We start from the raw sequence: 13268 nt of genomic DNA, 5'->3' as shown, positions 1-13268 counted from the left end.
AGCATGCTTTTTGGTCATGGATTAGGGGGAGTCCTAATGAAATAATGAGGTATGTCTGTGACCCAATTTAAAACTCCTTTCCATGTAACAATATAACGTTAAAGGAAATTCACATGGAAATGCCTGACTCACTAAATCAGCTCTCCACCTCTTAGGAAGGCAGATACACTTAGATGTGAGACATCACAGCAGCAGCAGGACACACCACTCCATATAATCCTGGCTTTTAATAAGAAATAAATCCTTCTGATTGTCTATAGTAGGAGGAATTTTCCCTTCCTATCTTTGAAAGGAACATAAAGCAAGGTATGATCCCAAATCCACACAGCCTCATCAACAGAGTAGCAAACAAAACCTTTTCTTTTCTTTTCTTTTCTTTTTCCTTTCTTTTTTTTTTTTTTTTTTTTTTTTAATAGGGAATTTGTCCTTCCAATACCTGTTAAAACACTTCTGGAAATAATCCCCTCTTCACATCCATATGCTGAGACACTGCTATCTAGCATAGAGAAGCTACAGATGTGCAGTATCAACCACCAAACACATGAGAGGCATCATCTTCCAGTTCAGGGACAAACTCAAAAGATCATATGCTGACCATATTTCATCTTCTGATGAAATACAAGTCTGTCCAGAAATAGCCAGTTTTGCTTTCTGATAATACAGCATACAGAGGATATCTCAGCCTACCCTCACACAGAGCATCACCTGGTCACATCTCATTGGCACACATCCTGCATTAGCATCCCGTCCTTTGGACCCAGTTCTAATCTTGCTTCTACAGTGCCGTAAGTAGGCTGTGGCAGAGGCATTTGAAATTGTGGCCCAGAACAATTACCAATGATCTGCATTACCATGAATTGTCAAACAGTGTCATGGGCTTCACCAGAATAACCTGTGGTACCCTGTGCTGCTTTGGGGAACACCACCTCTCCTTAGGGCCAGAGCAGTCCTGACATAACTCATACACAGACCCTGCTTCCAGTTCACTAACTGCATGCTTAGCAGCAGCTTTAGTAAGAAGAATTTCATGAAGTATTTCAGTGGTCTCATCCTTCCACAACCTCCACTGTGTCTCTAAGACAGCAATATTTGTGCTCCAGCTCCTTGTCAGTGTGATTAAAGGCTGAGAGATGCCTAAACAAGTCGTCCTGTAACATATGCAGAAACGCTGCCTGCAATGATCAACAGCTTCTCTGAGGGCTGCTCACTCAGCCTCTGGCCATTGGCATGCCAGGCTGCACCATCCAGCTTCAAAGTTAGGCCATGTCTTTGTTCTCTCATGAATATTTCTCCTCTGTTTCTGCATATCTTCTGCTCACTCTTCTCACTGTGCAAGGAAGACTTAAAAAAAAAAAAATCTCACTTTGTGAACTCTCTAATATGCGACAGAAAGAGGGAGACAAAGAATCCAGTTATTAGGCAGATCAGGTTCAGAATGAGTCTCAGAAGAAATCCTTAATCCCCTGACCTCAGCTAAGAGGGCTCTGTGTAGCCCAGTTTGGAGTTTTGTAGGCCTGAAATGGGAATGTGGCTGGGAACATGGAAACCACACCAAGCTGACTCCTTCAGGAAACAGGTTTCACGTATAACACCACTGGATACTGGCATTATAAAAGTCACTTCCATTCCAGAACTAATTCTTTTGTTGAATGAAATGCATTGAGCTGCATGGAGCTGTTTCAGGAGAAGGACCAGACTGGCACAGGTCTACAATCAGGCATTGCTGGGTTTGTGTTTTCAAAGCTGAAGTAGCTGACAGCAAAGTAGCAAAGTGCAGGTGGTGATAAGTTCAGGTTTACACTTAAAGGAACATCCCAGAAAGGATTTAAGGAGTGAGTCTGCCAAATGTTAAACTGAAGAAAGATAGGAAATTTCTAATTAATACCTGAAAAACTTTTCACTGTTCCCTACAGTACCAGCAGTGAATCAACAAAAGACATACTTGAAACGTCGAGAGAGCTGCAGTTTCTAGCAGATGTGCAGTTTCTAGCAGATGCAAGAGAGAACTAAAAAGTGGGAGAAAAGTCTGGTCACACAGGCTCCACTGGAGCATTTGGCTGCTCATGTTCCTGTGATGGAGCTGCAAGTCAGAAGCCTAAATCTGCAGACCTGGATTCTGGGGATTCTCCATATGACAGAAATCATTTAACAGAACCACCCAAAAAAATACAGTTTCCAAACCCAAGATTAACACAGGCTAACACTTAAACCACTCAACCACACAACAGTTTTCCATGCCAAATCAACTCATTCCTTGTGTAAGCTGTAAGCACCCATTTCAGCAGTTGGGCAGTTCAGTATTAGGTTGTATAATACATTGAACATGATCAGCTCTTTCTTACCTCATGCTCCATTCCCATCTGTTACCTGGAGCCACCTCCAATCTATCATCACATTTGAGGATTAACAGCCCTGTGCAGCAAAAATCTATTTTCCCCATTAGGTGTGAACAGTACCTGATGCCTGCTCAGCACCTCCAGTACAGAACTTGCAGCACAAACACAGGGATGTGGAAGCTTCACTGAGGCCAGCTGACCCCAGCAGAAGGGGTAGCAGCAATCTTTCATCAGCAGGTCTGTGCTTGTGGTAGTCACCACTGGGACTGAGCTTTGCAGATGCAAAATTTTGCAGCTATCAGTAGCCTCATTTCACACATGGCTGGGTGAGTAGAAATCTGCTGTATAAGGAATCTATAAAGTGACTGCAAATTTTAATCCTGAGGAAGAGTAACCTTTGGGTTATACAATGCTGTTTCAGTTGGGGATATTTTTAGTCTTATCACTGCCTTCAGTTCAGTATGCACAGGAAGGAACACCACCAATCTTTTCTACAACACAGGGCTTGCTTGAAAATGAGTTAATACAACGAAAAAATACATTTTTATTTACAAAAGCTCCACATCCCAGAGGCATATGAGAGCTGTAGAAAGAAAATAAACTCAATTTCTGAAAGGGCAGTGAGGCCTCATTGCCAAATAAAACACAAAACCAGCGTAAAGAATCCAAATGAAAAACAACCAATTAACCCTATCACCCCACCAAAAATGCCAGAGACAAAGTGAGAAGCAAACTTCTCCAGCAGGAGGGGGCTTTCCAGCTGTCATGGTGGATACCTTCCAAGACAAATGAGCTCTTGTGCAACAAAGCTCCTCTTGCTACAGCAGTGCCTTGATTAGGATGCTAGCCTGGGCTGTGGGAAACAGGACTTGGAGACTGTGCACGACCTCACACAAGTTCTAGTTTTTGATGCATACCAAAGTGCTCTAACTGAACACTGAGGATAACTGTTAGGAACTAGTATCTGGGGTCTGACCTGAGCACTTGTGAGCAAGACCTGTTGTCCTTCCAGGCAGAGATCAAACCTTTGGCTGAGGCTCAGGATGGGGCTAGTCAACAGAGGACCCCGAAAAGGCAGGAATGAAAAGTCTCATCCTCGCTTTGAAGTCTGAGAAGATTTGCCCACATAAGACTCACAGCTCTAAAGAATGCAGCAGAGGTCTTATTCTTCACCTAAAGGAAAGGGAAAGTTATATGATCCTCCTTTGGCCTTTATTTTTTAAACAATATACTAAGGGTTGGAGTATTTAGATAGGACATGGATAACCCCCACACATTTATTGCATATGCACACTAAAATTTCAACCAGATCTTGAGGAAAGGCTCAGGTTTGGGATCCAGTTAGACTCCATTAGTTAGGCAGCAATTTGCCCAGCACTGTCCAACCAAGACAAAGATTATCCTAGGCAGAAGCAGATCATAGAATGGTTTGGGTTGGAAGGGACCTCCAAAGGTCATCTAGATCTCAATAGCAAAGGGGCTTCTACCATGCAGGCCCTGGCTGAGGGGTGGGGGAGTGATGTCCATGGGAACATAGGCAGTAGCTGAGGCATGAGGGGCTGTGGCCAGCAGCACACATAATGAATACCATGTTTGAAGAGGATTCAGTCCTGTTCCATGGTAGGCAGATAGGACTGTGCAGTGCTGTGGAAACAGATAAATCAATCTCTGAACAAAGCTTGCTCAGATACCAGGAGCAAAATGGTTGTGATAAGGCTGCTAATCTGCTGCTAATCTGACCTCCTGCTCTGGGTACTTCTTTTGGCAAATTGCAAACTGGAGCCAAACAGTGCAAGCACAGAGGCAAAGACTCCAGTAGAAGGGGTCAGGGACAGAAGGACAAAGTTCACCAGATCTATACTAGAAAGAGAAATCACTCCAATATCCTCAAGAAAGAATGATCCTCTTCTCAACCATAGTTAAGCAGTGCAGGAACTCTGCAGGAATTCGTCCTTTACACTACATATACATCATCATGAGTAGCCAATATTCTGTTCATCTTGTTGGCCAAGTTTCCAAGTGGAATTTCTATGCTGTTAACTACTAGCTGTGCTGATGCTTCTGGATCAATAGCACAGATGAATTTAGGCAACTGATTTCAATAGGACTAAGTGCATGGGTGAGCTGAGGAGAATTTGGATCGCTGCTGCAGACTCAGAAATCCATTTGAGCAAGTTATCCCATCGAACCAGCAATACCTCTCACTGACCACACAATGCACTCCTGACAGCAGAAGCAGGGCTGGCGGGATCTGCAGTTTGCTTAGAGAGCAGTCAGATTTGTTCCTGACTTAGATTCCCAGTTAAACACAACTCCTGACTGTATCCCAGACATGATTTTAAACAGTTCTCTCCAGGAATACACTGGTAATCCCACAGAGACCAGCTCTGTGCTTCATGTAACACAGAACCCCCCTCAGATGTATCTCTGCATAGTCTTAACACAGCCCTGTATGATCCTCTGGGGGGTAATTCTTGTGTTTCACAGTACCTAAATGTTTTAAAACTTTGAAGAAGAGAGAGACCTGGCAGGAACTATTTTCTTTCCCTGATCAGTTTATCAGATATTAAAGCCTAGTTGGGAGACTTTTTGTGCTGCTTGTACCACATGGAGGGAGAATATCAAATAGAAGGATAAGAAAGCAGAACTCAGCTCCAACATAGCACTTCCTTGGACATCTAAAGGCTTACATACACACACAGAGCTCACTCCGTTTTGATCCACACCAGACCATAGGTGTGACATCACTTTCAGCAAGCCAGCTGGTGAAGGCCAAATTGAGGAAAGGACCATTTTGCCACATATAGTAACCCCATCCTCAATACTCTCTGTTTTAGAGGATCTCTTGGTGTTAAAAAAAAATAAATATCAAAGGCCGGAGAAGTCATAGAGATTGTCCATATTAGCAACCAGTGTGGATACTGTGGGCAATGAGAGAAGACAGAACATAAATGAGGGGTAAGCCAGTGCTGAAAAGATGAAGCCAAGCTCTGAAGCTATCTTCACCAGGTGAAATTTCATTACTCTTCAGAGTAATGGAGAGTTTGCAAACAAGAACTCGAAAGCCTGGCAGATCAAATTGAGAAGTAAATTCTAGAACCATGATAGTCACCTTCATCCCCATCATACCATGCATTTAAACTCAAAGTAAGCCCAGCTAAATGAGAGGACCTGAGACCAGGTTGCATCACACTGCTACTTGATTACTCCCTTCTGTTCCATAAGTCAAGCTCAGGAGATAGCCTTGCCACTGATAATTTTTATGGTCTTTTTATGGCCTGCAGGACTTGCTGAGTAACCAGCAAGTGTCAGTTGTGCTGTAGCTTGTCTCTAAAAGTCTTTGGGAAACCTGCATATTCCAGGCCCCATTGAAAGGATATAAACTTTAGGACAATAAAGATAATTTTTAATGTCTTTGCAACTGCCATTCTGTCCTTGAAATGAGTTTTACCTGCTTTCAGATGTTCACAGCCACTTCCATGGCACCACAGCTAAGGGGTTTAGGAAAAGCATCAGAACTCATATATACATCCAGAATCTTATATACATCCAATAGGCACTTGGTTGCTTTAGCTTTATGCTCTCAGGAGAAGATGACTTTGGGTCAGTAGGAGAATCTTTATCTGGCTTTCATTCTCAGAAGCTGAAGTTCTCTTATTTCAGAGGACAGCTTTGATCAATAGGACTACAACAAGGTTAGAAGTTGCTCCACTGTCATTGGCTTTCCTCCTTCCTGTCATCCAGAACATTGCAGGCTCTTTTTCTTTTCCTTTTTTTCCCCCCCTCTTTTCAGTTTGTTATTTTAAAGTAATAGAAATGACTACCAAGTGAAACCCTACAAATAATAACAATAATAAAAAAGTGTGCCAATTATACTGAGAGAGACTGAGCACCCTTTAGTAAGCTTAGAGAAGAGCATTAATAAAAGGAAGATTTGTTAAACATGACTCATTTCTTTTCCTTCCTCTCATAAATCTTATAATTTCCTTGGAGAGCAGCCCGGTTGGAATTGCATTCTTAAATGATGCTTTTGGTTTAAGTACTACCTGCATTTACTTACTAAAAAGTCAAATCCACCCCAATCATAAACTCAAAAAAACCCAGGCCCACCTCCCACTCTCAAGGGTGTTAAGTTAAAGCCATGCTTTCTAATCCTCTAAACCTATATGGTGGTTATAGATGTGCAACAACCACACTCCAGCTCTTCACTAAAGAAATGACAGACCCCTATTTATTTTTCCAGCTTCAGCCACATCTACAGATAAATGGCAAGAAACTAAACTGGAATATCTCCTAAAAGGCAACAAAACCACCATCAGTCAAAGATTTTTATTCCCTCCTCTGTAAACATTACTTTTAATCCTGTATTGCTCAAATGCTTCAAGCTCTACACAAATAAACTAGTCAATGATAAAATTACCACACGAGGGGTTTTTTTCTGTCAAAATAAGCTTTCTTCCCAGATACAAACACAAAAGGCACAAACATTGCACAAAAGAAAAATAGTTACCAGTATGTGCAACACAGAGTGCAGGGAGAGACATTAAAATCACTGATGTGCTGCTGGAATAGAGATGTATTTTCTGTGTTTGTCAATATTTTGAAGAGCTGAATGCCATTTTGCCTGCTTTACAGAAATGATTTACCTTCTTTTTTCTACCAAACCTTTAGGCTTTTTCTTCCTAAAGTGCCTGAGTAATGCTATTTTGAATATTACCTTCTAGTTTTATCAGGGCTATCAAAATATTGACTCATGAGGTTTTCTTCCTTTACTACAGGGAATAAAATCTTGGCCTTTCTGAAAACACTGATTGTGAGCTTCCTCAGCTGTATAAATCAAGACTAACAGAGTTTAAAGCCAATGTGAAGTGGAAATTGGTCTTTTGGAGTTGACCATTGCTTGGCAATACAGAAGATCATGCTTGTAACAACAATTACTTACCTAAGCTTGAGTAACAGATCCAGAACAGCAGACAAACCCTTGATATACACTGTAGAGTAAACTGATAAACTGCAGCCTAACTTAAAAGAAGCAACTGATATTTTTCACTCCCAACTTCACTAGGCCAAACCTTACATTCCTTGAAACAACCCTCAAATGGAGACCACATGAAGAAGCCGCTCACTGGGACAAGGAAAGCCCACAGGTGAGAGAGGTCCCCACAAGTAAGTAGATACTTTAGGAGGTAGCTATGTGCTAATTTTTTCAGATGTATGTTAGCATCAGGCTGTAAGCAAACGGAACAGGAATAGTTCTGAGGGGCTGTAGATGGGTATGGGAAGGTGCAGTTTCGTTAAGGCAAGGCTGGCAGCCACACTTAATCTTCCCCCACCCACATGTGGCTTTACTTCTCTTCTCTGCAAAGGAATTACTCTTCAGCTGAAAGTTGCCAGCTGTAAAAGCTTCTCTTTGACAAATGTGATGTGGACATGTGCATGATTCATTTGCAGCCTGTTCCCGACTCTTACTTTCGATATGGAAATTTTGGAGCCGTTTTCAACCAGTTCCAAGCTGATAAAGAAGAAACTGTCCTGTTAAAAATACTGCTGTACCTTTTAAGCATGCAGATTGCCAGGCTGAATTTTAAATGCAATCACTTGGAATCCAATACACTCTGAAAAATCAGGAGTCCTCTGCACCTAGGACCTGTTATTTCCATCATTTTAAGCCTGTGGTACTGCAATTATGTGAATTGTCCACTTTCCCCCCCCGCTCCTAGCCTCCTCTGTGAGATTCGTATGCAATATGCAAGCCATTTATCATGCTGGAAATTGCTATTGTATTTAATCTTCCCAAAGAGAGCAAAATCAAATTATGATGTGTACAGAATGATAATCTGTTAAATTTGAGGGAATATTCCAAATTTATCCTTCTGTGTCTGCAATAGAACAGGTCAAAGAGGTCTAATGTGGAAAACATGGGTAGGAAGACATGATGTGAGCATACATAATGAGAAGATGAAAACTCTCTTAGTCTTTGCAGATTGAATGAAATCTAATTACATGCTGTATTGATTGTTGTGTGTTACTGGAAAGAGACAGTGAAAAAGAGGGGGGGGGGGGGGGGGGGGGGAAAGCAATTACAGTGAAATTGTAACCTGACCCTTCAATTGCTTTTGGCATGAAAGGTTATGCTCTACTTGGGGCATCAAAAATTATTTATCCTCTATGATAAATCACTAGCAACAGACTCAGATGCAAAAGTGATTAGGGGAAAAAGCAGTCAATTAATTTATTTTTGTTTTCCCCCTTTCCAAATGTAGAGGCAAAGGCATAAAGCACCAAAGTGTTATTGTTATGTCATTTCATGAGTTGCTCCTAAGTCTGTCTGGCATTAGCTCTGTGTTGACTGACAATGAGTCACATTCAGCAACAGAAATGTCACAGTAAAAACAAAAACAAGGAAAAATATACAGATTGATGAGCTAAATCTTGAATAACTGACTTGCTCAAAATAAATGTTATACCCACAATCAAATATGAAGAGGTAATATAAAGTTTCACCAAGGAAATTCCATTGCTTCCCTTTCCCTTTGCATGCACCAATCATTTATTTCCCCCCAAACCAGCAGCAGCTGAGTGTAAAGAAAGATTTCAGAAATATTATTTTTCTAAGCTGATAGAAAACCAAAGCACGAGCCAACTGGAAACTATTGTTTGGGTGTATGTCTGCAATGCTCTGCAGCAAACCATGGCAATTCTCATTCAATTCTACAAATTCTCATTCTGCCAAAGAGAACTGCAAGGACCAGCTTTATACTGACTTGCATGCATGGTCCTCTGTGTTCTGCACACACCTCTACAGGCACTGTGTGCACAGGTTTTAGTTAGACTGAAAAGTTAACGAGTTCTCTGGTGATCACTTTTACGTTGCCTCTTGATACACTTGCAACAGTGCTGCTGTGTTTGTTTTTTCCTTGCAGAAGGTAGACTTTCAAATAACATCCCCTTGATTGCATGCAAACAAGTAAGTGTGACAGAAACAGAACTCTGTACAGATGCAGCAGCAGGGCTGGGTTCTCACAGAAGATTCTTTCTGTTGCACTGCAACTTCACAGAGTCCCTAGAAAATCCAGGTAAGGTCTTACCAATTTAGGACTAACCCAAATAAAAGAGAAAAATGAACACTGAGATTATGCTACTGAAAATAGAAGATACTTAATGGGTAGCTCTAAATTTGCTGCTGTCAGAAAGAACCAAGAGTAGAAAATGGAAATACTGATCTGGACAGACCCGCTCTAACAACAACTGAGCTGGACTTAAACTCCTGGTTCTTGCAGAAGTTCTGGGTATGCAAGGAACTCCTGTTCCTTATGAAAAAAATCTGTCTACTCACATTGGTTTCTCCATATAAAAGCAACTTTGACCCCCACCCTCATGAAAATTAACATCTAAGGCAGCCTTGAATGGCTCTCCAACCTTGTGATAAAGCAGTATACCCAACAACATCTGGGAAACCTTGCTTGTCATGAGGATGAAACTGCACAGCTCCAGAGTAAACAGAGTGCTTCTGTAACACAGCCTTTCCATGAGGCATGGTAGAGCACTGTCACAGACAGATTTCCCTTGCATCTCAGTGCTACATCCATTAATGGCACATGTAATGAATCATGATATTAAACCCAGGATACCAGTGAGCTAAACCCAAACACAGATGCTTGAGCCTAATTTCACTTACAGTGAAGCAGTTTTGATGATTTCAGTGGAGCACCTCCCACTATTTTAGGACTCTTTTTGGTTTATTGCCAGAAGATGGGGGGGTAAAAAAAAAAAAAAAAAAAAAAAGCAAGAAAATATCTTCTCACAATGATGATAAAATAACTAATTCTTGTTAATGTACCACTGCATAATAAACAAGACACAAGATTGAGACTGAAAGAAAATAAATAGGAAATTTGAACAGCTCAGCTTAGAGAACTTTCTGTATTTGTTATCTTCCCATGTAAGAACTTCCAAAAAGAAACTGCCTGAAGTGTTTAAGTTCAGGTAATTTGACTATGATGTTTCATACCCAACAAACCAAACTAAAGAAGAAAAAAGTCCCCTCAAATAGAGATATACTTCATAAAAAAATTCTCATTTACTGTGAAGCCACAGTCAATACATGCAATGGTGCCTGCCTAGTACATGAAAAACTCCAGGTGATCCTGCAAAGGATGCCACACTGAGATGAACTCAGAGTAGGAAAATACTGTCTGAAGTGTCACCTCCAAGACCAACAACTCCAAAAATAATAATAATTAAAAAAAAAAAAAAAAAAACAAAAAAACATTTGGGCCAAAGTCAAACCCCATTCAGTTGGGCTATGACAGACATAGCATGAGGACTGATCTAATTTAGTTTTGGAATTCCATGGCTTTGTTGAATCTGGAAGAGGATTTCCTTCTTAAATCCTACATTCTTCGAAACTGCTCCAGAATATGGTTAGAAAACAGCTGCTGTCATGTCCCCTTTAATTCAGGAAGGTGAGTTTTTGTGACTAACCCATACTCCACACCCCCCTTCTCTCTGCCCTGTTTTATACAGAGGTGAGTGAGGGAATGCCTGTTCCAGCAACATTTGCTGGCACAGACTGCATATTACCATAAGAGTCTCACCTACTTCGATTTATACAGTCATTCAGAAAGTAGTAATAGAAAATATATTTTATCCTAACCTTCCTATTTGTCTGCATTTTGAGGGTGCAGTACCCTTTGTTAAATCAATGTTATGAGTAAGATTTTCAGAAGCAGCCTACGAGAACATTTGGTAGGCTTAAACTGGAAGTTTTATTTGGTACTAGTCACTAACTGTTACGTTTCTATTACAGTTCATCCCTTCAGTCTTCTCTTACCAAAGCACTGCTGTATTTGGACACCTAATTATGTCTTTGATGTTCCACATTTAAAACTTTGCAAATGCACTCATTCTGAAGAATTAGTTCCTATGTGAAATGTTAGTTGTCCTATAACAACTTGTATGGCTTAGCCTGTTCTAACAACCATGGAAGGGTTCTTTGCTTACCTATGAAGATTTTTCAAGGCTGGTGAATTGGAATGGAATGTCACAAAAAGAAGTGATGGATATTTCAACGCCTCAACTAAAGATAACATCAAATTGAAATGTCAGAATCATTAAAGAAACATTTGGATGTTGTGCTGAAACAGACCATTAAAAGTACACAGCACAAAGAACTCCACAGAATATTTCTAAAGTAGTTCTGAGACTAGTAGATGACTTCCAGCGATAACCTAACACTGTATTTGCTGTACAAACGTTTGCCCATGCAGTGTTCATGGCTCCAGGTAAGCTGTAAAACCTGGTACAGTTCGTAGGGACTTCCACCAATTCTTAAATCCATGAACTCTGCTGCCTTCTTAACTTTGCATCTGTTGAAGAAGTCCTGACTTTGGACTGAGAGTTCGGGGGGGGGTGTGTCTGGGGGGGGTGGGGGGTGGTGTCTCAATAAACCCCTGCAGCAAAAGCCTGCAGCCACCTCTTTCCCTTCTTTTGCAGCCCTGGGATCGGTGTGTATGGTACCCGGGCTTCCCTCCCCAGCAGGAGGGCACTTCGGGTGCTCTTCCCCAGTCTGCGGCACCATCTCAGGACACAGGGCACCACGGGACTGATGCTGCCTCCCCTCCCAACTCTCCGTACCATTTAGCTGGTTGTAGACCACTTCCTCCAGGTGGTCCAGGCGCTGCAGGATGGACTCCCTGTCAGCCAGGCTGCCCACCTTGGCGCCGCGGCTCCTGGCCCGGCGGTCCGCGCTCCGGACGATCTGCACCAGCTCCTGGGAGCGGTCCTGGATCCTGCAGTAGACCGAGAAGAGGATGATGCCCACGAAGACCAAGATGTTCACGGTCAACAAAGTTTTGATTTTCCGTGCCACCGCCATGGGAGCCGCCAGCGCGGTGGCGGGGGGCACATCAAGGCGCGACGGGCCGGCGGCCTGTCGGCCACCCGGCGACGGGGCGCGCCGGGGCGCGGAGCAGCGCGGAGCAGCGAGGAGTGGAGCTGTCCTTCAGCACCGCCTCGCCGCTCCCAGCCCGGCGCCAGCCTTCGCCCCGAGGGGGCCGCGCCGCCGGGAGCTGGGCGGCATGGAGCGGGAGAGCCGCGCAGGGAGCGCGGGGTGCGGAGCACAGCTGCCGCTGGCCGCCGAGCCGCTGCTGCCGCCGCCGCCTTCCCTTCTCCGGCGACTCCCGCTCGCCCGCCCTCGCTCTCTGCCGCCCCAAACGCAGAGCGCCGGTGCGGAGTGACGTGCTCCGGGGGATCTCATCTACATGCACACGGTGGAGCCGCCGTGCAGAGCCGTGCCGCCCCGCCTCGCCCGCGGCTCCCCGCCCCGCATCCCGGCCCCGCCGGGGGCCGCCACCCGCCCCCGGGCGCTGCGGTGCAGCCCCAGCACTCGCCGCTGGATTTCAGCGGTGACCGGGTGCTGCATGCTTCTCCCCCACGGGAAAACACTAGTGGCCATTTTTCCTTCATTGCCCACCTAGAGGGCCCTTACCCTGCCCACGACTCGCTAGATGCAGCACCTGAGAAGGTGCAGGACAAAGGTTGTCCTTGTCTATGGGTGCAGCCCCTGCAGGTGAGAGGATGCTCCTGCCTCAGCGCTAGGAACAAGCTGACAAGTTCACACACTCCCAGAAAGAGGGATTGCTGGTAACCCACTCAGCTCCGTGAGTTTTCCAGCAGCCAAAGTACAACCTGGAAGGGGCACTGGACCATGTGCATGAGAAGTTTTTGCAGGCATACACAGAATGGTTTTAGTTGGAAGGGACCTTTAAAGGTCATCTAGTCCAACCCCTCTGCACTGAGCAAGGACACTAGACCAGGCTGCTCAGAGCTCTGTCCATGCTGACCTTGAATGCTTCCAGGTCTGTGACTTCTACCACCTCTCTGCATAATCTATTTCACCACCTGCATTGTAAAAAAACCTCTTCCTTCTCT

At 43.6% G+C, this 13268-nt stretch overlaps 1 protein-coding gene across 1 annotated transcript in view; it reads right to left on the bottom strand.

Annotated features, from left to right (window-relative positions):
- GALNT9 (polypeptide N-acetylgalactosaminyltransferase 9) overlaps positions 1 to 12213 on the bottom strand; it is a 156486-nt gene extending 144273 nt beyond the window's left edge. Inside the window, exon 1 of the mRNA XM_054392728.1 lies at positions 11973 to 12213. Coding sequence (XP_054248703.1) covers positions 11973 to 12213 — 241 coding nt within the window. The remainder of the gene's footprint in view (positions 1 to 11972) is intronic.
- Between the last annotated feature and the right edge of the window lie 1055 nt (positions 12214 to 13268).

Source organism: Indicator indicator, chromosome 26 (assembly GCF_027791375.1).
Source record: "Indicator indicator isolate 239-I01 chromosome 26, UM_Iind_1.1, whole genome shotgun sequence".
In the NCBI taxonomy this organism is placed as follows: domain Eukaryota; kingdom Metazoa; phylum Chordata; class Aves; order Piciformes; family Indicatoridae; genus Indicator; species Indicator indicator.
Note: the sequence above shows the minus strand (reverse complement) of the source record. Positions and strands in the feature narration are given on the sequence as shown.